This window comes from Ruditapes philippinarum, unplaced genomic scaffold (genome assembly GCF_026571515.1).
Source record: "Ruditapes philippinarum isolate M1 unplaced genomic scaffold, ASM2657151v2 ctg1398_1_1_1_1, whole genome shotgun sequence".
Taxonomy (NCBI): Eukaryota; Metazoa; Mollusca; class Bivalvia; order Venerida; family Veneridae; genus Ruditapes; species Ruditapes philippinarum.
Window position 1 is genome coordinate 69,110 of NW_026857670.1, and position 26,141 is coordinate 95,250.

Below are 26,141 nucleotides of genomic sequence, written 5' to 3' on the forward strand. Positions count from 1 at the left end.
ACCGATCAAGGAAATTCATAGTAAAACATGACATCTATAGTTATCTAAAGTTGCTGTTGTCAGCAATAAAAATCAACAAAAACAGTGATTGATAAACTCATATACCCCTACCCTGATTCTTGTCAGTTTAGGCAATTTGCCAGAAAGGTTTACCCATAAACTATAAACTATGTGGAATAAAATTGTTAACACAGTTATATAACATGACAAAGTCATGAACTTTTGTTCTTGTCAGAAAAAAAAATTGCGTTTGCTTTTTTAGCTTATTAGTTGCATAATATCAGGTGATTGCAATTTAAAGCCTATGGATTTGTTTCTATATTTTATACATGATCAAACTAGAGCTACCACTGGAGTGGTGAATATCCCTCACTTGGTCTCTATGGCACATGATATATTACAATATGTAGTGTAATTTATAAAAAAAAATTTAAGAAAACATTTAAGATTGAAAAAGAGTCATTTAAAAAGAATGAAATTTGTAGATCTACTGCAGATATAAAATGTTTGAATTTTGACCTTCAATGATGACCTTGACCTTGCAGAATGGCAGCATAGGTTTGGCACTTGGCTTGTTGAGGTGAATATTTGAGCCCAGTTTGAACAAAATCCTTCCAGTATAGGATTTATAGATAAAACACCATAAAAATGGACGGACAGACTGACCAAACTACTGACTGACTGACAAAGGGCCATGACAGTGATTCTAGTACAGTGCCCTCCACATAATGTGGTTGAGTATAATTACCATGTGTGATATATACCTTCATTAGATGGATCGTAGCAATGTTGAGGATCTAAAAGATCTGCTAGTTCTGTGCAGTCAACATTTTCATGTCGGAGCGCTAGTACAAGCTGACGAAATCCCTCCGGTCGCCTTTCAAGATGACTATGTAGTACTTGAGCTGCATAACTTCTAGACACAGATCTTTGTGCAGTATCTACTGTGTCCTAAAACACATAAAATTATCCTTGTAAAACAGTTACTATGATAAATATGCTTTAAAACAAAACTTGAAAGTTACTCTGATTTTTTAAAATTTGCAGGAAAAATTTATCTTTTAAAATGTATACCCAAATCCTAATTGGAAAATTTTTAATGTGTAATGGTTTTTGATCATTGATTAGATAGCACTTTTAAGTGTTGAAAATTGAGTACCGCTCAAGCCAGTGCTAAGGGCTTGAGGGATGTTGCACTTTTTCATTATCAGTGATTTTTTATTTCAATTTTCCAAACAACCTGTGGCTTTCTGAAGGGGAAAATATAACACGATAAATCAGAAATGGGGGAAAATCTGAAATAAACTTCAGACAACTGAAAATGGAATTTTCCCACAAATTTTATAAAATTTTCAATTTCAGTTCAATTTAACATGCATGGTACATGGTATCTACAGGGATTTATCGACTAGCTGATATGTTATAATTCAGGCGCTATTAAGTCATGGTTCTGGTGAGAAAGTGCACATGGGAAAATATTAGCATTTTTGGGGAAAATATACATGTACATGCATATTTTGGTCTAGGGGAAACAGTGTTTTTTGGCTGTAAAATACAGGGAAAAAAAAATTTATCCCTAGTATACAGACTCCATGAAACCAAGTCTGCAATTTTCATGTTGTCTTTTTTAGATGAATGTTTGGAGGGTTCTCACTTTATCAAGATTTTCATTAATCATCTGCATTAATGTTTGTTTGTTTGTCTTCTTGGAGTTTAAGTTCACTCTGACACTGTGAAAGTCATATTTTGACTTTCGTATTTCTACTTATGGAGAAAGCCCTAAGGTGCATTTACAATGTATTTCAGGCATGAATGGGCACCTTTGTAGGACCACCAATCTTCCATCACCTAGTCCAATAGCTTTCTCACATGAAAGAACCCAAACCAAAAGTGGTCTGGGGCTTGTGAAATCTGAAACATCAACCTCTTGGTCTATGTATGCTCTTTAATGCACCTATTTTTAGTCTGAAGTTATCAAATGAAGGATGTAACTATTTAATTTAAAAAAAAGTAACTTTACAATACAGTAAAAGAAATGGCTTCTTTATCACCAATCAAGGGTGGTAATTGTTTATAAGCATGGCTTCATTTCTTATATTTGGTTTCTGTGATATACAGACATTGTAACCAAAATTTCTATTTTTTTTGTTTCCTCTATTGTGTTCTTGTTCAAGACACACACATTTTTTTAAAATATGGACCAAGATGCAGTTTTTCATCAAATGACAATACAGTGTTACATTGAAAGTTCTGTGATTACCCTTATGAGCACATCTGGGGATATGTCTGAATTATAAATTTGATCATTTCTTGTTAAATGTTGAGTTTTGCTTTTAGCTGTTGCTAGGGGCGTAGATGGCTAAGCTTGCAAGTACCTGTACCGTCCATCAACTGTTTTAATCAAATCGAGCATTCAACATCTTGAATTTACCATTTTGAATGTTATTTAGGTATAACTATTTACTTTACACTTCAAAAAATCTATCATAACCCAATATGTGAATAAATTTATGTCAAACTTATTTTGCAGCAAGGCAAACCTAATTTAAGTACTGTATTTATCTATATCCCACCATACATACCCTACTACTTTTGGACAAACATGGCAAATATGTAAGCAGCTGCTGTGGGTCCACTTGATCCACAAACTTTGGTAAGTACCTTAAAAAAATCTCTTTGTGTTTTCTCTCCATTGTTTGGTCTGAAATTTAAAAATAATATCTTTAAAATATAAAGCTATAATACAATACATTAAACAAGAACCACCTCCATAAATAAACAACAAAATTATGACAATTTAAGTAAAATCCAATAGTTTGACCCTAAAGGTCAAGGTCATATCACAACAATCAAATTCGTTGAACTTATATCCCCTGCCGAGTATTGGTTATTACTAACAATAACTAACACAATAACTGGAGACATAAGGCTTTATTTATATATTTATACTAACACAATAACTAGAGACATAAGGCTTCATGGCAGTGAAAAAAGGTTGGTCAGTTCACGTCTTTACCTGTGTTATTTTCTTTGTACATGATAAAAAATCAGGGCCATAACAGGTCTCCCTTTGGTATTGATTGTTCCAATAAAGTTTCATTGAATTCCTGCTAGTAGTTGCAGACAACAGCATGGAAACAATTATTGCTCTATCAAATGCATACAGCATAACCATAAAGGGCCATAACTCTGTCTTGAAGGGTCTGACCAGAACAAGACAACGATATGTGCAACTCCTCTTGGCATTGATAGTTCCTATACAGTTTCATTGAATTCAAGCCAGTAGTTGCAAAGCAAATGCGCGGAACCAATAATTGCTATTTATACATACTCACTCAGCATAACTAATCAAAGGCCATAACTCCATGTTGAAGGGTCTGACCAAAAAAAAAAAAAAAGTGATATGTGCACCTCCTATTGGCATTGATGGTTCCCTTAAAATTAAGTGGAAATCCAGCCGGTAGTTGCAGAGAAATAGCATGGAAATGATTATTGCTCTATATGCATACTATGTAACTAATCAAGAGCCATAATTTTGTGTTGAAAGGTCTGACCTAAACAAGGTGATGATATCCTCTTTGATTTGATATTTCTGAAAAAGTTTTGTGGAAATTCAGCCAGTAGTTGCAAAGAAGTAGCGCGGTCACGATTATACTGCATAACTAATCAAGGGCCATAACTCTATATTTAAGGGTCTAACCGGAACATGGCAACAATTCGCTCAGCTCATTTCCCTTTGGTAATGATGGTTCCAATAAAGTTTCTTTGAAATCCAGCTAGTAATTCAGACGGACGGACAACACCAAAACAATATCCTCCTCCCTAATTCCATCGGTGTCACAAGGGATAATAATTCAACATGTTTGTTTGTCATGTGTTATTTTGTCTATATATAAATCAAATCTGTAACTGAATAACAAAGTTCTGACAATCTAAGTAAATTTCAATAATTTGACTTTGAAGGTCAAGGTCAATTTAAGGTCACGGTCATTTCCAAATACTTCAACAATTTGCTCTTGTCACAAGGGTTCTTTTGTACAAGTATAAATCAAATTCTTAAATAGTTCAAATTTATATCTAAAACTGTTTGTGTGGACTACATCAAACAAGAGGGCCATGATGGCCCTGAGGTCGCTCACCTGTATATAGGCCCACCCAACCCCCACCCCCCCCAACGTTGCAGAGCCAATTTAACCCAAGGGCTTTTATTTGCACAAACTTGGTAGACACCCATTAGAAGATGTTTCATGCTAAACATCTAAGCTCTAGCTCATTGGGCTTTTTAAAAGAAGATTTTTTTTAAGTTTTTACTATACACATATAGTTAAAACAATGACACCCCTGGGGCCAGGCCAGTTTTGACCCCAGGGCTTTTATTTGAACAAACTTTGTAGACACTTACTAGAAGATGTTTCTTGCTTAATATCTAAACTCTAGCTATTTGGGTTTTTTCAAAGAAGATTTTAAGTTTTTGCTATACACATATAAAGAACATCAATGACCCCCGGGGCGGGGCCAATTTTGACCCCAGGTCTTTTATTTGAACAAACTTTGTAGACACTCACTAAAAGATGTTTCATACTAATATCTTAACTCTAGCTATTTGGGTTTTTTCAAAGAAGATTTTTTAAGTTTTTGCTATACACATATAAGGAAAATCAATGACCCCCGGGGCGGTGCCAATTTTGACCCCAGGGCTTTTATTTGAACAAACTTGGCAGACACCTATTAGAACATGTTTGATGCTAAATATCTTAGCCATAGCTCTTTGAGTTCTTTAAAAGAAGATTTTTTAAGATTTTACAATATGCATATAGGGAAAATCAATGACCCCCCGGGGCGGGGCCAATTTTGACCCTAGGGCTTTTATTTGAACAAACTTGGTAGACACTTATTAGAACATGTTTCATGCTAAATATCTTAGCTCTAACTCTTTGGGTTCTTTAAAAGAAGATTTTTTAAGTTTTTACTATATGCATATAGGGAAAATCAATGACCCCCTGGGGCGGGGCCAATTTTGACCCCAGGGCTTTTATTTGAACAAACTTGGTAGACACCTATTACAACATGTTTGATGCTCAATATCTTAGCCATAGCTCTTTGAGTTCTTTAAAAGAAGATTTTTTAAGTTTTTACTATATGCATATAGGGAAAATCAATGACCCCCCGGGGCGGGGCCAATTTTGACCCCAGGGCTTTTATTTGAACAAACTTGGTAGACACCCATTAGAACATGTTTCATGCTAAATATCTTAGCTCTAGCTCTTTGGGTTCTTTAAAAGAAGATTTTTTAAGTTTATACTATATGCATATAGGGAAAATCAATGACCCCCTGGGGCGGGGCCAATTTTGACCCCAGGGCTTTTATTTGAACAAGCAAATTCGTTGAATTTATATCCCCCGCCGAGTACTGGTTATGCTGTGACCTTGACCTTCAAGGAAGCAACCCAGATGTTGCACGCGACACATCGTCTTAATATGGTGATCATTTCTGTGAAATATTTTTAAAATCCGACTTCAAATAACAAAGTAATGGACCGGACACACTTTTGCTGCAAGGTCATGCTGTGACCTCGACCTTCGAAGTAACAACCCAAATGTTGCGGGCGACACATCGTCTCAATATGGTGATCATTTCTGTGAAATAGTTTGAAAATCTGACTTCAAATAACAAAGTAATGGGACGGACACGATTTTGCTGCAAGGTCATGCTGTGACCTTGACCTTCAAGGTAGCGACCCAAATGTTGCGCGCGACACATCGTCTCAATATGGTGATCATTTCTGTGAAATATTTTTAAAATCCGACTTCAAATAATGAAGTTATGGACCGGACACGATTTTGCTGCAAGGTCATGCTGTGACCTTGACCTTCAAGGTAGCAACCCAAATGTTGCACGTGACACATCGTCTCAATATGGTGATCATTTCTGTGAAATATTTTTAAAATCCGACTTCAAATAATGAAGTTATGGACCGGACACGATTTTGATGCAAGGTCATGCTGTGACCTTGACCTTGAAGGTAGCGACCCAAATGTTGCGCGCGACACGTCGTCTCAATATGGTGATCATTTCTGTGATATAGTTTTAAAATCCGACTTCAAATAACAAAGTTATGGGCCGGACACGAATTCACGTACGTATGTAACGTACGGACGTACGGACGGACGGACGACCCGACGACTATATGCTCCCCCGAAATTTTTCGGGGAGCATAAAAACTAAAAATCAACAAAGAGCCATAACTCTGTTAAATTTGGTCACAGCGAAAATTCCTTCCTTTACTACCATCTACACATTAAGGTTGTTCATCCCTGTAAGTTTAAGGAAAATCTGCCATCCGGTTTAAGAGGAGTTGCGTTCACAAAATTTCTACATAGTATATAGTGAAAAAATCAACAAAGGGCCATTATTATTACCACTTCAGTGTGCAATATATTTACAGTGACAACTTAAATATTCCGAAACTACAGATGGAGAGGTATTTCCTTCTGTTTAAAAATAAATGCTGGGAAAAGCAGGGGAGACGGCAAGTTTATTCTAGGAGTTTCGTCAGTAGTTTTGATTAAACTTCATTATTCTACCCATATCAGCAATGCCCTTCACAGCTAATAAATGCAAATAGTGTTACATCCTTTTCAGAGCTTAAATGTCGGGAAAACTCTCAATGAGTAATTAATTCAGTCATTCACATAATCTCTACTCCAGAAAAAAATGAAGAAACTAGAAATGTGTCATCATGCCACGGATGCCCCCGCATGCAGCCAAAATTTCAGATGTTATAATATTTAGTTCCAAATTTGTTTGCACAAATTATTTTTTTAATTGAAACATAGAGTTATGGTTATGGGCAATTAAAGATAATTGTGGTTCATGTATGTTGCATTTCCTTTCAATGTGGTTGGCCATTGATGAAGTTTAATTGAATTACTCTGTAATAAGTCCAGAAAGACAAAGAAAAAGAACAAAGGGCAATAACTCTATAAATACTGAAGATAGAGTTATAGTTCTTGTGCACTGCACTTCCTCTTATTGTGCTTGACCATTGTATGAAGTTGTTTTGAATTCCAACCAGTACGTTTTAAGTTATGTTCCAGACAAGGAAAAGTATCAAAGGGCAGTAACTCTGTATTTTGTCAAAATGGAGTTATGGCTCTTGTGCACTGCACTTCCTTTGAATGTCCTTGACAACTGTATGAAGTTGTACTGAATTCCAAACAGTAGTTTTCAAGTTATGCTCTGGACAAGGAAAAGTAACAAAGGGCAATAACTCTGTAATTAGTCAAGATGGAGTTATGGTTCTTGTGCACTGCACTTCCCCTGATTGTGCTTGACCATTGTATGAAGTTGTTTTGAATTCCAACCAGTAGTTTTAAAGTCATGCTCTGGACAAGGAAAAGAAACAAAGGGCAGTATCTCTGTAATAAGTCAAAATGGAGTTATGGTTCTTGCGCACTGCACTTCCTCTCAATGTGCTGGACCATTGTATGAAGTTATAATGAATTCCAACAATTAGTCTTCAAGTTATGGTCCGGACAAAAGAAAGCAATGGAAAAGTAATAAAGGGCAATAACTCTGTAATTACTTTAGATAGAGTTATGGTTCTTATGCACTGCACTTCCTCTCAATGTGCTTCTCTAGTTATGCTCCGGACAAGGAAAATGCAACAGACAAAAAAAAAAGCAATGGAAAAGTAACAAAGGGCAATAACTCTGTAATTACTTTAGATAGAGTTATGGGTTCTTGTGCACTGCACTTCCCCTTATTGTGTTTGACAATTGTATGAAGTTGTTTTGAATTCCAACCAGTAGTTTTCAAGTTATGCCCCGGACAAGGAAAAGTAACAAAGGGCAATAACTCTGTAATTAGTCAAGATAGAGTTATGGTTCTTGTGCACTGCACTTCCTCTCAATGTGCTTGACCATTGTATGTAGTTATATTGAATTCCAACCATTAGTTTTCAAGTTATGCTCCGGACAAGGAAAATGCAACGGACGTCTGGACCGACCGACCGACCGACCGACCAACCGACCGACCACCGGGTGACTCCTATATACCCCCCCAAACTTCGTTTTTGGGGGTATAAAAAGCATATTTCATATTTGTAGCCAAAATAATGGCTACATACATTTCCACAAAAGTATGAGTGCTGAAACTAAAAGTTCAAAATTTTTCCAACATTCAAGAAAGATAAGTTTGTCCAAAATCATTGAACCTGTATAATAATGACCAAATTCAAACTTAAACTGCTTATTCCTAAGATGTATCTATATTATTTTCAAAGTGAAAGGGACATAACTCTGCCAAAAATCATCGAACCATGACCAAATTTAAACTTGACCTGCGCCTTCCTTTGACATATTCATATGTCAAATTTGAGTTTAATATGTAACACTGTTGGGTAGATAATGAACAAAAACTGTAAATTTCATATTATTTTCAAAGTGAAGGGGGCATTACTCTGCCAAAAATCATTGAACCATGACCAAATTCAAACTTGGCCTGGGCATTCCAAAAACATATCCATATGTCAAATTTGAGTTGAATGTGTTGTACCGTTGGGGAGATAATAAACAGAAACTGAAAATTTCATATTATTTTCAAAGTGAAAGGGGCATAACTCTGCCAAAAATCATCGAACCATGACCAAATTCAAACTTGACCTGTATTTTCTCATGATATATCCATATGTCAAATTTGAGTTGAATGTGTTGTACCGTTGGGGAGATAATGAACGGAAACTGATGATGATGGAATGACAGAATGACGGAATGACGGAATGACAGAAGGACGGAAGGACGGAACAGGGTAACACTATATGTCCCGGCCATTACATGGCGGGGGCATAAAAAGTTCACTTTATCGTAAACGCAGTCTTATAGGTATTTTGTCAGACAATGGTTTAAGAAATGATTAAAAATGATCGCCTCAAGTACAAAACGCTTTATACACTTCTTCATCATCATAATCTGGTATATGAAATCTTCTTTCTAACAACAATTTTAGTTCTCACAAGATTCCATCAGTATATGATTAATTATATATCACTTATGTTGTTCAACATATCAAGAAATAGCTTTATATTTTTTCAATTTCAATTTCTGTCAAACTTTATCCTGATGAAGACCTCACGGTAGGTCGAAACTGGTAGATAATAAAATAACATAAACATCCAAGGTGTTGAGGTGTAATTTTTTTCTTACTTATCCTATCTTGAGTAATATTTTTTCAGTATAATTTAATTTGTTTTCCTGTTGTTATTTGGAGTAGCCCGACTCATAATTTACTGATGTTGGTAGTGATCTAAGCCACAAAAAAACGACAAACCAGCACAAATTTCTACTAGTGATGACAAGGGTGGGATAGATGACTGTGTGTCTTTTTCAGTTCAAAAGTAATTGGAAAACCAGAGGGCCATGAAGGCACTGAGGTCGCTCACCTGTATTTAGGCCCCCGGGGCAGGGCCAATTTACACCCCAGGGCTTTTATTTGAACAAACTTGGAAGACACTCATTAGAAGATGTTTCATGATGTTAAGTTTTTACTACACACATATAATGAAAAACAATGACCTCCCCCCCACCCCTTTGGCAGGGCCAATTTTAACCCAAGGGCTTTTATTTGAACTAACTTGGTAGACACCCACAAAAGATGTTTCCTGCAAACTAACCTCTAGCTCATTGGGTTTTTTAAAAGAAGATTTTTTAAGTTTTTACTATATGCATACAGGGAAAATCAATGACCCCGGGGCCGGGCCAATTTTGACCCCATGGCTTTTATTTGAACAAACTTGGTAGACAATTACTAGATGATGTTTCATGCTAAATATCTTAGCTCTAGCTCTTTGGGTTCTTTAAAAGAAGATTTTTTAAGTTTTTACTATATGCATATAGTTAAAAACAATGACACCTCTGGGGCGGGGCCAGTTTTAGCCCCAGGGCTGTTATTTGAACAAACTTTGTAGACACTTACTAGAAGATGTTTCATGCTTAATATCTAAACTCTAGCTATTTGGGTTTTTTCAAAGAAGATTTTTTAAGTTTTTGCTATACACATATAAGGAAAATCAATGACCCCTGGGGCGGGGCCAATTTTGACACCAGGGCGTTTATTTGAACAAACTTGGTAGACACTTATTAGAAGATGTTTCATGCAAAATATCTTAGCTCTGGCTCTATGGGTTCTTTAAAAAAAGATTTTTTAAGTTTTTACTATATGCATAAAGGGAAAATCAATGACCCCCTGGGACAGGGGCCAATTTTGACCCCAGGGCTTTTATTTGAACAAACTTGGTAGACACTTATCAGAAGATGTTTCATGCTAAATATCTTAGCTCTAGCTCTATGGGTTCTTTAAAAGAAGATTTTTTAGGTTTTTATAATATGCATATAGGGAAAATCAAAGACCCCTGGGGTGGGGCCAATTTTGACACCAGGGCTTTTACTTGAACAAACTTTGTAGACACCCATTAGAACATGTTTCATGCTAAATATCTTAGTTCTAGCTCCATGGGTTCTTTAAAAGAAGATTTTTTAAGTTTTTACTATATGCATATAGGGAAAATCAATGACCCCCTGGGGCGGGGCCAATTTTGACACCAGGGCTTTTATTTGAACAAACTTGGTAGACACTTATTAGAAGATGTTTCATGCTTAATATTTTGGCTCTAGCTCTATGGGTTCTTTAAAAGAAGATTTTTTAAGTTTTAACTAGATGCTTATAGGGAAAATCAATGACCCCTGGGACAGGGCCAATTTTGACTCCAGGGCTTTTATTTGAACAAACTTGGTAGACACTCATTAGAAGATGTTTCATGCTAAATATCTTTGCTCTAGCTTCATGGGTTCTTTAAAAGAAGATTTTTTAAGTTTTTACTATATGCATATAGGGAAAATCAATGACCCCCGGGGCCGGGCCAATTTTGACCCCAGGGCTTTTATTTGAACAAACTTGGTAGACACTCATTAGAAGATGTTTCATGCTAAATATCTCAGCTCTAGCTCTATGGGTTCTTTAAAAGAAGATTTTTTAAGTTTTTACTATATGCATAAAGGGAAAATCAATGACCCCCTAGGGCGGGGCCAATTTTGACCCCAGGGCTTTTATTTGAACAAACTTGGTAGACACTTATTAGAAGATGTTTCATGCTAAATATCTTAGCTCTAGCTCTATGGGTTCTTTAAAAGAAGATTTTTTAGGTTTTTATTATATGCATATAGGGAAAATCAAAGACCCCTGGGGTGGGGCCAATTTTGACCCCAGGGCTTTTATTTGAACAAACTTTGTAGACACCCATTAGAACATGTTTCATGCTAAATATCTTAGATCTAGCTCTTTGGGTTCTTTAAAAAAGAATTTTTAAGTTTTTACTATATGCATATAGGGAAAATCAAAGACCCCCTGGGGCGGGGCCAATTTTGACACCAGAGCTTTTATTTGAACAAACTTGGTAGACACTTATTAGAAGATGTTTCATGCTAAATATTTTGACTCTAGCTCTATGGGTTCTTTAAAAGAAGATTTTTTAAGTTTTAACTATATGCATATAGGGAAAATCAATGACCCCCTGGGACGGGGCAAATTTGGACCCCAGGGCTTTTATTTGAACAAACTTGGTAGACACTTATTAGAAGATGTTTCATGCTAAATATCTTTGCTCTAGCTCCATGGGTTCTTTAAAAGAAGATTTTTTAAGTTTTTACTATATGCATATAGGGAAAATCAATGACCCCTGGGGCGGGGCCAATTTTGACCCCAGGGCTTTTATTTGAACAAACTTGGTAGACACTTACTAGATGATGTTTCATGCTACATATCTTAGCTCTAGCTCCATGGGTTCTTCAAAAGAAGATTTTTTAAGTTTTTACTATCTGTATATAGGGAAAATCAATGACCCCCTGGGGCGGGGCCAATTTTGACCCCAGGGCTACTATTTGAACAAACTTGGTAGACACTCACTAGAAGATGTTTCATGCCAAATATCTAAGCTCTAGCTCTTAAAGTTTTTTAAAAGAAGATATTTAAAGTTTTTTCTTTCGGTTGCCATGGCAACCAGAGTTCTGCATGGAATTAAATTCTTTGAACAATTTTTAAAGGTGACCACCAAAGGAACATTCCTGTGAAGTTTGGATGAAATTGGCTAAGTGATTTATGAGGAGATGTCATTTAAAAGAAAAGTTTACGGACGGACGCCGGACGACAGACGGACGGACGACGGACGAAAAGCTATCACAAAAGCTCACCCTGTCACTTTGTGACAGGTGAGCTAAAAATGTTTCAAATGTAATAGTGCAATCTTTAAATGATTCAAGAAGCTTTTCTTTGTATTATTCAAATAATTTCAGATTCAATTGTTACTTATTTAATATTCATTTGTTGCTATACCAACGTGCTTTCTCAAAACAAAACAAGAGCTGTCAGTAGGACAGCACGCTCGACTATTCTAAGTGCTTGATAGTAAAAGAGCCTTGATAATTTTAAATTTTTTAAGTTCACAAAAGGGCTAATTTTTTTTTATCAATTCATGTTATAGGCCTTTAAGAGAGAGTCTAATTATACAGTATTGGCTTGACTATTCGGAAGGTAATGTCACAAGGGTGTTTTAAAATAATAGAGTATAATAATACTAATGACCTATGAATACATAAATTTGACAGAAAAGGTACAAAGGCTTGTTATTAAGATGTTTTATCAAGTTAATCACTGCTTTATTATTATGAATGCATAAAATTGTCCCAAAAAAGGCACAAACCCTTCAGTAGTTATTGAGATAACAGCTTACAAGCAAAACTTTACCATGAATTTCTAAGTTGAAAAAGGGGAGAAAAATCAGCCTAAATGCAAGATAGAATTATGGATCTTTGTCAGTGACCTACAATTATGACCCTAAATGCATATGTGAAGTTTTAAATAAATATCTTTAATAGTTATTGAGATATGTAAAACTTTCATGTAAACATTAACCAAGAGACTAAATAGAAAAAGGGCTATGAATCAGCCTTAATGCAAGATAGAGTTATGGAACTTGGTAAGTGACATACAATTATGACCCTCCAATTATAATACCCTAAATGCATGTGTAAAAAAGTTTCAAGTAAATATCTTTGAAGACCTTTAACCTTTATCCAAAATTTCTAAGTTTTAAAGGGGCAAATAATTCTGCAAATATTGCAGGCAGAGTTATGCAATTTTGCAAACTGATGTACATTGTTACTTTAAAAAAAGTATTTTAAATTTCAATTGAATATCTCAAGCAATGATTAAGATATTTGACTTTACAAAAAAACTTTAACCAAAATTTCTAAGTTCCAAAGGGGCATAATTATGTCAATATTGTAGGCAGAGTTAACCAACTTGTCAATCTGATGTACATTGTTACTATAAATAAGTATTGTAAGTTTCAATTGAATATCTCAAGCAATAATTGAGATATTTGACTATACAAAAAACTGTAACCAAAATTTCTAATTTAAAAAGGGGCATAATTCAGTCAATATTGTAGGCAGAGTTATCCAACTTGTCAATCTGAAGTACCTTGTTACTATAAATAAGTATTGTAAGTTTCAATTGAATATCTCAAGCAATAATTGAGATATTTGACTTTACAAAAAACTTTAACCAAAATTTCTAAGTTAAAAAGGGGGATAATTCTGTCAATATTGCAGGCAGAGTTATCCAACTTGTCAATCTGATGTACCTTGTTACTACAAACAAGTATTGTAAGTTTCAATTGAATATCTCAAGTAATAATTGAGATATTTGACTTTACAAAAAACTTTAACCAACGCAGACGCCGACGCGGACGCCGATGCGGACGCTGACACTGACGCCAGGGCGACTACAATAGCTCTCATATTCTTCGAATAGTCGAGCTAATAAAACTGAGCATATCACATTTTAAAAGGGATTTCAAGTTTATGTACATTACTAAAGATCTAATTATAACCCCAAAAATGCCTTTAAAGCTACATTAAGGTGACAACAGACACTTTCCGTGGTACTCACATAAATGTCATTTAAACCAAGTTATTTTAGTAATAATTGTTATTCATTTAATCTTTATACATTAAATGTCGTTGATCATCATAAAAAATAACATATTTGAAAAAAATGCCTTTGTAAATTATTGATTTTGAATAAAAATCCTAAAATTTTAAATCGTCATATCAAAGTCATTTTTTATCTTTTTGTCATCAAACTTTCGGAAAATAACCTTACTTATATTATCTAGGGAACCGTGTCTCAAATTTTTTCTATCTTTTCTCAAAAAAATATTACGTAACATCAAACATTTTATGCGACTTTTTTCACCATAAATATTACGTAATTAAAGATAATAAAGTCGCTGATTGAGCAAACAAAAATCCCTGACACGGTTCCCTCCGTAAATGAATTTCCTTTCATGTGCTTTAAACCGCATGTTAATTGCTTGATTATTAAAAAAGTTATGCCGATTCATAGTTAGTCCGACCTGCATCAAACGAAGTGTCATAAATCGGCTGTTCTCTCTCGGACCCCTACGTTTCACGCTAAATAATTGCATAATACACAAATATCGCACCAGAGAGGGTCACAAGTTGCGGTAACATACTCTAACAACATTTTATGACCCAGTGACATCTGATCAATTAAAAAGCTGCTGATTAATATCAGTTTATAGCCGAAATTTCTTCAATTCTTAACGTGATTTACTGTCGTCGCACATGACATGTGACTATCGGTAAAATTTGAGGCACTCAGTGGGGGGGGAATGGAATGCATTTACGCACCGCTAGCGGGGTATTTAATTGTTTCCTTTTTGAAGTTTATTATTATTATCATCAGCATTATTATTGTATTATACCAGTGTCACTCTGCCTGTGTATTCGTGTATGAAATTCCGTTAAAATATAAAGTAAAATAACAAAAAACTGAGCTTCTGAAAGTCTTTTTAAAGTCCATGGTAGATGTACAAATAAGAACGGGATATTATATATTTTTTTCCACCAAATTGATAATGCTTCACATATTTTAATAGAAATAAAAGGTATTACTCGATCATCATGATCTGGCCTTCTTGACTTCTATTATGAATATCATCTATGCACGGCATAAAGATCCAGTTTCTACCGGGATAGACAATAAATTTCATACTTTGTCCCAGATTTATTAGTACTGTGTCCGATTTACTGGCGAACAATTTATTTTCACTAAAATATCTTTTAATATCTTTTTTTTATTCATAGAGAACACGGATATATATTACATATAAGTAATATAAATCCGTGATAGAGAAATTATCATCCTTAGACAATCTAAAATGGTTTAGAAATTTGTCAGGGACACCTTACCACAAGTCATATAGGCGTTCACATAAAAAATGTTGTCTGTTTTTGTTGTTGTTTTTACTTGACATTGTTAGAAAACGAGGTTGAATGTAAAGTAAGCCCTTGAATCCGTACAAAAGTCTATCAACTCAATGTAATATCTATCAGATTAACGGGACAGACAAATTATTTTCACACATTATGGATATTTTAGCAAACTACATTTTTAATCAACCCCGTGGTCGTGCGTTTTGCCACTATGCTTAATTATTTATGTTTCATACATTATGTTACGTACATTGGCCGACAATTTCTTAATTTATAAAAAAGGCTAAATGTTGAGATATTCATAAAAGATGTACGGTAGTTGTACGATACATGTATTACGAGAAGTATGGACCAGTATGGACCTGTAATTCACGGATATATGGAACTACCGATTTCCCTCATTGATGCCTCAACAGGGGGCGGAGCGTTATCGATAATCGACAGGTTACGCGAATAGCAGATACAAATAGTATAGGTACCGTTTTAAAACGTTTAAAAACACATTTTTGGACTAACTGCTTCCAAAATTAAATCACGAATGTGTTCAGAAAAGGTTGATAAATCTAATTAGCAAAAAATCTCACTTTAGGTATTTTCAGTGATAATTGACTCCGTTGTCACCTTAAATGAATTTCTTAAAAAACAGAAATAGCGAAATTTCATTAGTTAATTTGGTTTCATATCGACTCCAGATCTTATTATGGTGTCAAGCCAACCAAAATGAATTTTATAAGCATAAACATCTGCGACCTCATTGTGGGAAATCGGAATTTGCATGAGAAACTCCGCCTTCGGGTAATCCATACATCAATATTAAATCAACAAACATGGTTATAAGTAGCAGTCCTAATATAACGGTATATTTACGCTTTGTAACGGTTGTTTTTATACAAATTTAATATTTTTACGAGATGATTACTCTTTCCTGAACGCTATGCCAAGTGCACCATGAAGCTAAAACGGTTAAAGTGTGTATGCACATGAAAATCTCGTATTTGCTGTGTTCTGTATAGCAACTATAACACTGTGACGTAGCACATACATGAACTGATTACAGTCTTCATTTGCATGTTAAAATTCGTTTAAGAACTTTAGTGTTACCGTGGGGTTTTCCGTTTAAAATCTTAATTTATGAACAATATTTGATGAGATTTACATCAATACTGTTAATAAGGTTAATAAAACAGTAGAATGTTTGGTTATTAGGCCGACGGCAAAATATTTTTACATATTTATTTAATGTAACTTTAAGCCATGTTTCATGAAAATATTACATGTATTAAATAAATCATCTCAACATATTTTTTCGACTAACAGATAAAGGGACGTACGGAAATTTGGGGTTATTTCTATGTGGCATTTCTCCATATAAATGGCAGGAATTGTGAGGTTAACTGACGGTTAATGGTGTTTCCTGATTTTGGACGGTATAAAGAGCATAACACATTGCATTGTGGCGTTCAAACCCATGAGGGAAAGCCATTTTGGTCTCCTCCAGTGAACGAGGAGACTAATAACGTTTAATGTAGATTATTATTGTGTTAATGTCAGACGCTCACTTTTACCACCGAAATTGGAGATTATAAATTATGATATGCTAAAACCCCAAACTCTCCTTGATTCACTAGTCTAAGAAAAAAAATAATGAGGACAATATTATGAGGACAATAAGTATTGAAACACATAATAAAATATTTGCACATAATGTGTCACATGTAAAGATAACTTGACAATAGTAACTCCAAAGTATAAGCACCTAGACCCTACATTTTTCTGTGCATATAAACTTTCACTTAACCTCTTTTTTGTGTTATTTGTTCTTCCAACATTTTGTCAAGTTGTTGCTCTATCTCCTCTGTACTTAATCCCCTCTCTGTGTAAGTCAAAAGATCTGCAAGCTTGCTTTGATTTGTAATTTTAAGACGTATTTTGAAGTCTTTGTAAGCATCTTCGCCTTTTGATCTTACTTTTCTTATGATATCTTCGTTTTTCTTTGTTGTATTTGTCTCTTCCTGTAACAGTGTACTTGCTTTTGTAATCAATCTACTACAGATATACATTTTAAAGCTGTTTATATTATAATACAGATATCACATGGTCCCGGTTCGTAGCCGCATACAAAATTATCTTTAAATATTATCAAATTTATTGGTTATAACTTTTATCAAGCTTTTGAATTAACAATAAAATAGCCTTTGAATAAAGTAAAGGATAAGTAAAAGGTAGTTACTACACACAAGACTCACTGTCCCTTAACCTATTCAAGTTAATATATTAAAAAAATGTCCAAATGTGAATACATGTATTTAATTTTCGTATGAGCCATCTGTTATAGATATTATGAAAGTTAGTCCTCGTAACAACAAAAACCCGTTTTGAAAATTCTATTCATTAAAAAAGTGTACTTGTTCATGTAATAATTTAACATACATTTTATTGTCACTAGTGCCATATTTTCTTCAAAAGGTATATTGTTGGCTTAGCTAAGCTGGATGCCCGATACTATCTAAGCTCTATCACTTGTGGTGTAAGAGCAAAATACCTTTGTAAAGATGTTTTCAAACTTTCTTTACAATAAAAGTATCCCAGGGACAGACTTTATTCTTGACCCTGGAATTCTTGGTCCACATAATATAATAATGATTCAGGATTTTTTCTTTTTGTTTTCATTCCTGGAGAAATTTTTAGCAGACATTTAATATAAATACTATTAAGATGAATTTAAATCATAAAGACAATGTGCAGTGAAGCATATCATGAAAGTATTTGATGTTATACCATAATATCCCGTCTGTCAATGAAGGAGAATAATTCGAACCCTGTGTCCAGGTCAATGATTTCCTCGGGAATGAGATACATTCTAAGCTTCCTCCTGTTTTGATCAAAGACGTTTCGCCAAACCTCCATTTCTAGTTCTGTAGATTGTGCAGCCATCTATTCTTTATCAAAATATATACAAGAGGGCCATGATGGCCCTGAGGTCGCTCACCTGTATATAGGCCCCCAAAGCGGGGCCAGTTTAAACCCCCAGGGCTTTTATTTGAACAAACTTGGAATTAAGACACCCATTAGAAGATGTTTCATGATGTTAAGTTTTTGCTATACACATATAAGGAAAAACAATGACCTTCTCCCCCCCCTGGCAGAGTTAATTTTAACCCAAGGGCTTTTATTTGAACAAACTTGGTAGACACCCATAAGAAGATGTTTCATGCTAAACATCTAAGCTCTAGCTCATTGGATTTTTTTAAAAGGAGATTTTTTAAGTTTTTACTATACACATATATTAAAAAACAATGACACTCCTGGGGCGGGGCCAGTTTTGACCCAAGGGCTTTTATTTGAACATACTTTGTAGACACTTATTAGAAGATGTTTCATGCTTAATATCTAATTCTAGCTATTTTGGTTTTTTCAAAAAAGATTTTTTAAGTTTTTGCTATACACATATAAGGAAAGCAATGACCCCCGGGGCGGAGCCAATTTTGACCCCAGGGCTTTAATTTGAACAAACTAAGTAGACACCCATTAGAACATGTTTCATGCTAAATATCTTAGCTCTAGCTCTTTGGGTTCTTTAAAAGAAGATTTTTTAAGTTTTTACTATATGCATATAGGGAAAATCAATGACCCCCTGGGACGGGGCCAATTTTGACCCGAGGGCTTTTATTTGAACAAACTTTGTAGACACTCACTAGAAGATGTTTCATGCTTAATATCTAAACTCTAGCTATATGGGTTTTTTCAAAGAAGATTTTTTAAGTTTTTACTATACACATATAAGGAAAATCAATGACCCCCGGGGCGGGGCCAATTTTGACCCAAGGGCTTTTATTTGAACAAACTTTGTAGACACCCATTAGAACATGTTTCATGCTAAATATCTTAGCTCTAGCTCTTTGGGATCTTTAAAAGAAGATTTTTTAAGTTTTTACTATATGCATATAGGGAAAATCAATGACCCCCTGGGGCGGGGCCAATTTTGACCCCAGGGCTTTTATTTGAACAAACTTGGTAGACACCCATTAGAACATGTTTCATGCTAAATATCTTAGCTCTAGCTCTATGGGTTCTTTAAAAGAAGATTTTTTAAGTTTTTACTATATGCATATAGGGAAAATCAATGACCCCCTGGGGCGGGGCCAATTATGACCCCAGGGCTTTTATTTGAACAAACTTGGTAGACACTCACTAGAAGATGGTTCATGCCAAATATCTATTTAAGCTCTAGCTCTTTGGGTTTTTTAAAAGAAGATATTTAAAGTTTTTTCTTTTGGTTGCCATGGCAACCAGAGTTCTGCATGGAATTAAATTCTTTGAACAATTTTTAAAGGTGACCACCAAAGGAACATTCCTGTGAAGTTTGGATGAAATTGGCTTAGTGGTTTATGAGGAGATGTCATTTAAAGTAAAAGTTTACGGACGGACGACGGACGGTCGATGGACGGACGCTGGACGAAAAGCGATCACAAAAGCTCACCCTGTCACTTTGTGACAGGTGAGCTAATAAAACACTTCAAAATAACCAAATATATTGAAAAAATTTTTTGTCTTCATTTTGACTAGAAAGTCGGAGAAAGAGAAATTTCTTCACAAATGTTAAACAAGGATCATTCTTGGGGGCGATTTTCCGCGATTTCTCGCAAAAAAAATCACCAAAATCTCAGAGAAATTTGTGAAATGAGAGAAAATCTTGCACAGCAATTTAAGTCGGAATATGTCTTTTCACAATCTAAAGAATGCTAAAATTTCACAAAAATATGATGAAAAATTCACGATTCCCATTAAGAATTTAATTTCCAATTGTTTATAAATGAAATTGGTGTAAAAAACTCCAAAAAGTAGCCCAACACTTTGAATTATTTAGCCTAAAATAATTGCCGATCGGAGACCGAAAATTCACACACAGAAATACAGTATGATGGCTAGCCTTTATCTATCTGTAAGTCGAGAATTTACACAAAACACTTTTAATTGATTTTGATAAAAATTGTAAGACACAGACTAACATAACAAGAGGGCCATTATGGCCCTAAGGTCAACTGAATATAGGCCCCCCAACCCCCCCCCCCCCAACGTTGCAGGGCCAATTTAACCAAAGGGCTTTTATTTGCACAAACTTGGTAGACACCCATAAGAAGATGTTTCATGCTAAACATCTAAGCTCTAGCTCATTTGGCTTTTTAAAAGAAGATTTTTTTAATGTTTTTACTATACACATATAGTTAAAAACAATGACACCCCTGGGGCTGGGCCAGTATTGACCCAAGGGCTTTTATTTGAACAAACTTTGTGGACACTTACTAGAAGATGTTTCATGCTTAATATTTAAACTCTAGCTCTTTGGGTTTTTTCAAAAAAGATTTTAAGTTTTTGCTATACACATATAAAGAAAATCAATGACCCGGGGGGCGGGGCCAATTTTGACCCCAGGTCTTTTATTTGAACAAACTTTGTAGACACTCACTAAAAGATGTTTCATGCTTAATATCTTAACTATAGCTATTAGGGTTTTTTCAAAGAAGATTTTTTAAGTTTTTGCTATACACATATAAGGAAAATCAAAGACCCCCGTGCGGTGCCAATTTTGACCCCAGGGCTTTTATTTGAACAAACTTGTTAGACACCTATTAGAACATGTTTGATGCTAAATATCTTAGCCATAGCTCTTTGAGTTCTTTAAAAGAAGATTTTTTAAGTTTTTACTATATGCATATAGGGAAAATCAATGACCCCCCGGGGCGGGGCCAATTTTGACCCCAGGTCTTTTATTTGAACAAACTTTGTAGACATTCACTAAAAGATGTTTCATGCTTAATATATTAACTATAGCTATTTGGGTTTTTTCAAAGAAGATTTTTTAAGTTTTTGCTATACACATATAAGGAAAATCAATGACCCCCGGGGCGGTGCCAATTTTGACCCCAGGGCTTTTATTTGAACAAACTTGGTAGACACTTATTAGAACATATTTCCTGCTAAATATCTTAGCTTTAACTCTTTTGGTTCTTTAAAAGAAGATTTTTTAAGTTTTTACTATATGCATATAGGGAAAATCAATGACCCCCCCGGGGCGGGGCCAATTTTGACCCCAGGGCTTTTATTTGAACAAACTTTGCAGATACCTATTAGAACATGTTTGATGCTCAATATCTTAGCCATAGCTCTTTGAGTTCTTTAAAAGAAGATTTTTTAAGTTTTTACTATATGCATATAGGGAAAATCAATGACCCCCCCCCCCGGGCGGGGCCAATTTTGACCCCAGGGCTTTTATCTTTTATTTGAACAAACTTGGTAGACACCTATTAGAACATGTTTTATGCTAAATATCTTAGCTCTAGCTCTTTGGGTTCTTTAAAAGAAGATTTTTTAAGTTTTTACTATATGCATATAGGGAAAATCAATGACCCCCCGGGCGGGGCCAATTTTGACCCGAGGGCTTTTATTTGAACAAACTTGGTAGACACTCACTAGAAGATGTTCCATGCTAAATATCTAAGCTCTAGCTCTTATGGTTTTTTAAAAGAAGATATTTAAAGTTTTTTCTTTCGGTTGCCATGGCAACCAGAGTTCTGCGTGGAATTAAATTCTTTGAACAATTTTTAAAGGTGACCACCAAAGGAACATTCCTGTGAAGTTTGAATGAAATTGGCTTAGTGGTTTATGAGGAGATGTCATTTAAAGCAAAAGTTTACGGACGGACGACGGACGGACGCCAGACGAAAAGCGATCACAAAAGCTCACCCTGTCACTCAAAAATAAATACCGGTAAAATTTGTCTTCTAAATGTCACATCAACCACGGTAAATTTTTCCGTAAAGAACAAATTTAATACTTATAAAATATCACACAATATTCAAGGTCATTGATTGAGTGAATGTATTTATCAATTTAATCTACAAAAAGGTCTTGTCCTTAGGATTGTTGTGTCTAAATTTGATGACAATTCATTCATTAATAATAAATTTTTAGCCAAGTATTGAGAGAAGTAATTAAGAGGGCAAAAATGGCCCTAGAACGCTCACCTGACCCATGGAACTCACTGAGCATTAACTAAGACAAGCATCCTGACCAAGTCCGATAAAATTGAGTATTATATGTGACCACTAAAGTGTTAACAAAGTTTTCCCATATTTAGGCAGTGTTACCTAGTTTTTGACCCAAGGTGACCCCTGTTCGAACTTGACCTAGAAATCACCAAAACAAACTTGCAGACCAAATTCAAGGATATTTTGATAAAATCAGTAGCCACTAGAGTTAAAAAAGATTTTTCTATTTATAGCTCCTGTGACCTAGTTTTTCATCCGAGATGACCAATGTTCAAACTCATCCTAGCAATTCCCTAGACAAGCATCCTCACCAAATTTGATGATGATTGAGGCAAAAATGTGACCAATAGAGTGTTAACAAACAAATGTGGACAGACAATGGAGGATGGAAATTTAATGATCCTGAAAGCTCAACCTAAGCTAGCTCAAGTGAGCTAAAAACCATATAAGGAAACATGTTATGCCAAGGGAGGAAACTCTACATGAAATGTAAATTAAACGTTTACAGGTTTCATGATGAGCAAAAGGAAATTGTATTACAAAGAACAGAATACAAATGGAATATCAAAAATGTTAATATGTTTTATGATTTTATTTATGAAGAATCAATAATTTATTATGTTAATTGAGTTAATAATGTTTATTTCCATTACACCCCATATATAGGTCTCTTCGTAACAAGCATGGCTGCAGTGTCTATTTTTAGTGACATCTTGGGGTTTTCCAATGTCTTAACCATGTCATTCAACAGTTGTAGTTCCCTTGCAGATTATTTAGAGATTCATGACTTCAAAATATTTTGAAACACAATGTCCGGTAAATTGAGTTGTCTCTATGATTTTTCTCTTTTATAATGCCCTACTATGAACACAGGGAAAAGACACTTTGAACAACTGATCTGACACTTCAACTTAATATCCCCTACCGCTATTGGTATTAGTTATACAAATACTATAGAGGTATAATGAAAATTGTGTAATAGTGTCATATTATTGTTGTTATGAATAGTAAATGTGGAAATTGAGTTTAAATAATATTTTTTTGGGGTTGTTACTGGGACTGGAGGAGGGAGGGGTAGCAGATAGTATCAAATCAAAGCGTCTTGTCCCTGTGACTTTGAAGACACATTTTTATGAACAGAACGTTAATTTTGCGTTTGATAAAATAACGTTTACGTGAATTAAATCATGTTCAGTTCTGAACATATTAATCCAGAGAAAAGTCTATGCCCTGATCTATACGGTAGAGACTGGTGGGCATACATGCCATAATGTCCCGGATGTCCGGGACAGTCCCTGAAATAAGGTCTCTGTCCCGGAGGTGTCCAGGAGATGTTTTATGTCCCGGTAAAAAAAATCTAAAATACTCTACTAAAATAATCTACTTTGAAGCAGGAAATTTTACATTTTTGTCAAGTTTTTATAAACTAATTTAGAACGCAACTTACGACGAACGATTATCCCCTAACAGCACTGCAATGGTGACACTAATCCTTTAATTGGTATATCTATGTGCCCCTTACAACAAACAAGAGCGATCAGTGATCACATGTGTCACCTCATGATGGCCAATTTCATGTTGGGACAAGTTTTGTGACAGACGGACAGACAGGCGAACAGTGCACAACTAGACTTGGTACTGATCATTCCTGTAAAGTTTGAATAAAATTGCACCAATAGTTTATGCGGAGTAGTCCGGACAAGCTTTTGTGTATCTGGAAACACACAGAAAAAAACACCTTTTTGTCAAAGGGCCATAACTCGGCCAAAAATCATTCAACCGGAAAACCCATGCAAAATGCGCAAGGATTTGCGCTAAAATGCGCAAGGATTTGCGCTAAAATGCGCAAGGATTTGCGCTACAGATCAATCCTGTAAAGTTTCATTGAAATTGCATTAGTGGTATAAGAGAAGTAGTCCGGACAAACTTTAAAAATAAAAATTGTAAAACGGCCATAACTCTGACAAAAATCATTGAACCAGATAATGCTGACAATATGCACAACTAGACTTGGTACTGATGATTCCTTTAAAGTTTGGATACAATTGCACCAGTAGTTTATGAGGAGTAGTCCGGACAAGCTTTTGTGTATCTGGCAACACACAGAAAAAAACACCTTTTAAACAAAGGGCCATAACTCGGCCAAAAATCATTCAACCGGAAAACCCGTGACTTGAGGTACAGATCACTCCTGTAAAGTTTCATTGAAATTGCATTAGTGGTATAAGAGAAGTAGTCCGGACAAACTTTAAAAATAAAAATTATTTAAGGGCCATAACTCTGACAACAAGAGCTGTCCGTAAGACAGCGCGCTCGACTTTTTTAGTGCTTGCCTATAATACAAAACATTGACAGTTAAGGGCCATAATTCAAATAAAATCTTTGACAGAATTACCTTCTCCTGGACATGTTTGGGAATCATGATTGTAAACAAGTATTCCAACTTTCAAATTAATATCTCAAACAGTTCAGTCAAAAAGTGGACTGGTACTAAAAACTTAACCAAGATTCTAAGTCGATAAAAGGCCTTAATTTTTAAAACAAATCCTTGACAGTTACCTTCTCTTGCGTACAGATGGGGGTAATGATGTGAAATAGCATTAAAAGTTTCAAAGCAATATCTCAAAGGGTTAAGGCAATAAGTGGATTTTACCCATATTCAATGTATTTTCTAAGTCAAAAAGGGGCATAATTCTGTCAAAAACCTTGACAGAGTTATGTCCTCTTGTCTGTTGATGAAGGTCGTGATGGTAAACAAGTATGGTCAGTTTCAAAGCAATACCTCCAATGGTTTTGAAATAAAGTGAGGTGGTACAAAAAACTTAACCAAGCTCAATACACTTTCTAAGTCAAAAAAGGGCCATAATTCTGTCAAAAACCTTGACAGAGTTATGTACTCTTGTCTGTAGATGGAGGTTATGATGGTGAACAAGTATGGTAAGTTTCAAAGCCATACTTGTAATACTTCTGAAATAAAGTGGGGTGGTACGAAAAACTTAACCAAGGTGTGACGCCAACGCCGACGCTAACGCCGACGCCGACGCCGGGGCGAGTAGGATAGCTCCCCTTTTCATAGAAAAGTCGAGCTAAAAATCATTGAATCGGAAAATGCTGACAATATGCACAACTAGACTTGGTACTGATCATTCCTGTAAAGTTTGGATGAAATTGCACCAGTAGTTTATAAGGAGTAGTCCGGACAAGTTTTGTGACGGACGGACAGACAGACAGACAGACGACGGAGAAGTGATCCAGGAGTATATGTCGCCACTACTCGGTAGAGGCGACACAACAATTATCCGCAATAATTTTGATCAATTCAAAGATTAATTGTTGACCCCATGTGGCTTCCTGAGCGAAGGTGTCATACACTGTAATTAAGAACTGGCCAGTATAAATTTAATCCGCCTGGAGGCAGTTATTAATGGTCAAACACCGTGAAAATTACCGCTAAATTTGAGGTGATGTCAGCGAATGTTTCAGGTAAAATACATGGCTAATTGTCATTACTTAACATAGCTTTTTATGCCACCACAATCTGCGATGCGGTGGCATATAGCGATTCACCTGTGTGTGTGTGTTTGTGTGTGTGTGTGCGTGTGTTATATAGATTATATAGTGAACTTAAAAAATCTTCTTGTGAAAAACTACTAGTCCAATTTCAACCAAACTTGGCAGGATTGCTCCTTGGGTGAAGGGCTTCCAAAGTTGTTCAAAGAATTTCATTCCATGCAGAAA

General features: G+C 35.2%; 2 protein-coding genes across 2 annotated transcripts in view; both read right to left on the reverse strand.

Moving 5' to 3' along the window:
- Positions 1 to 26,141, reverse strand: part of LOC132750553 (uncharacterized) — a 288,756-nt gene that overhangs the window by 64,623 nt on the left and 197,992 nt on the right. The window lies entirely within an intron of this gene.
- Positions 579 to 20,379, reverse strand: LOC132750550 (uncharacterized). The gene is made up of 4 exons (XM_060740544.1): positions 18,133 to 20,379; positions 17,153 to 17,366; positions 2,583 to 2,701; positions 579 to 951 (listed from the first exon to the last, which is right to left on the reverse strand). Exons 1-4 carry the CDS (start codon positions 18,286 to 18,288, stop codon positions 745 to 747), a joined length of 696 nt encoding a protein of 231 aa, XP_060596527.1. The 5' UTR covers positions 18,289 to 20,379; the 3' UTR covers positions 579 to 744.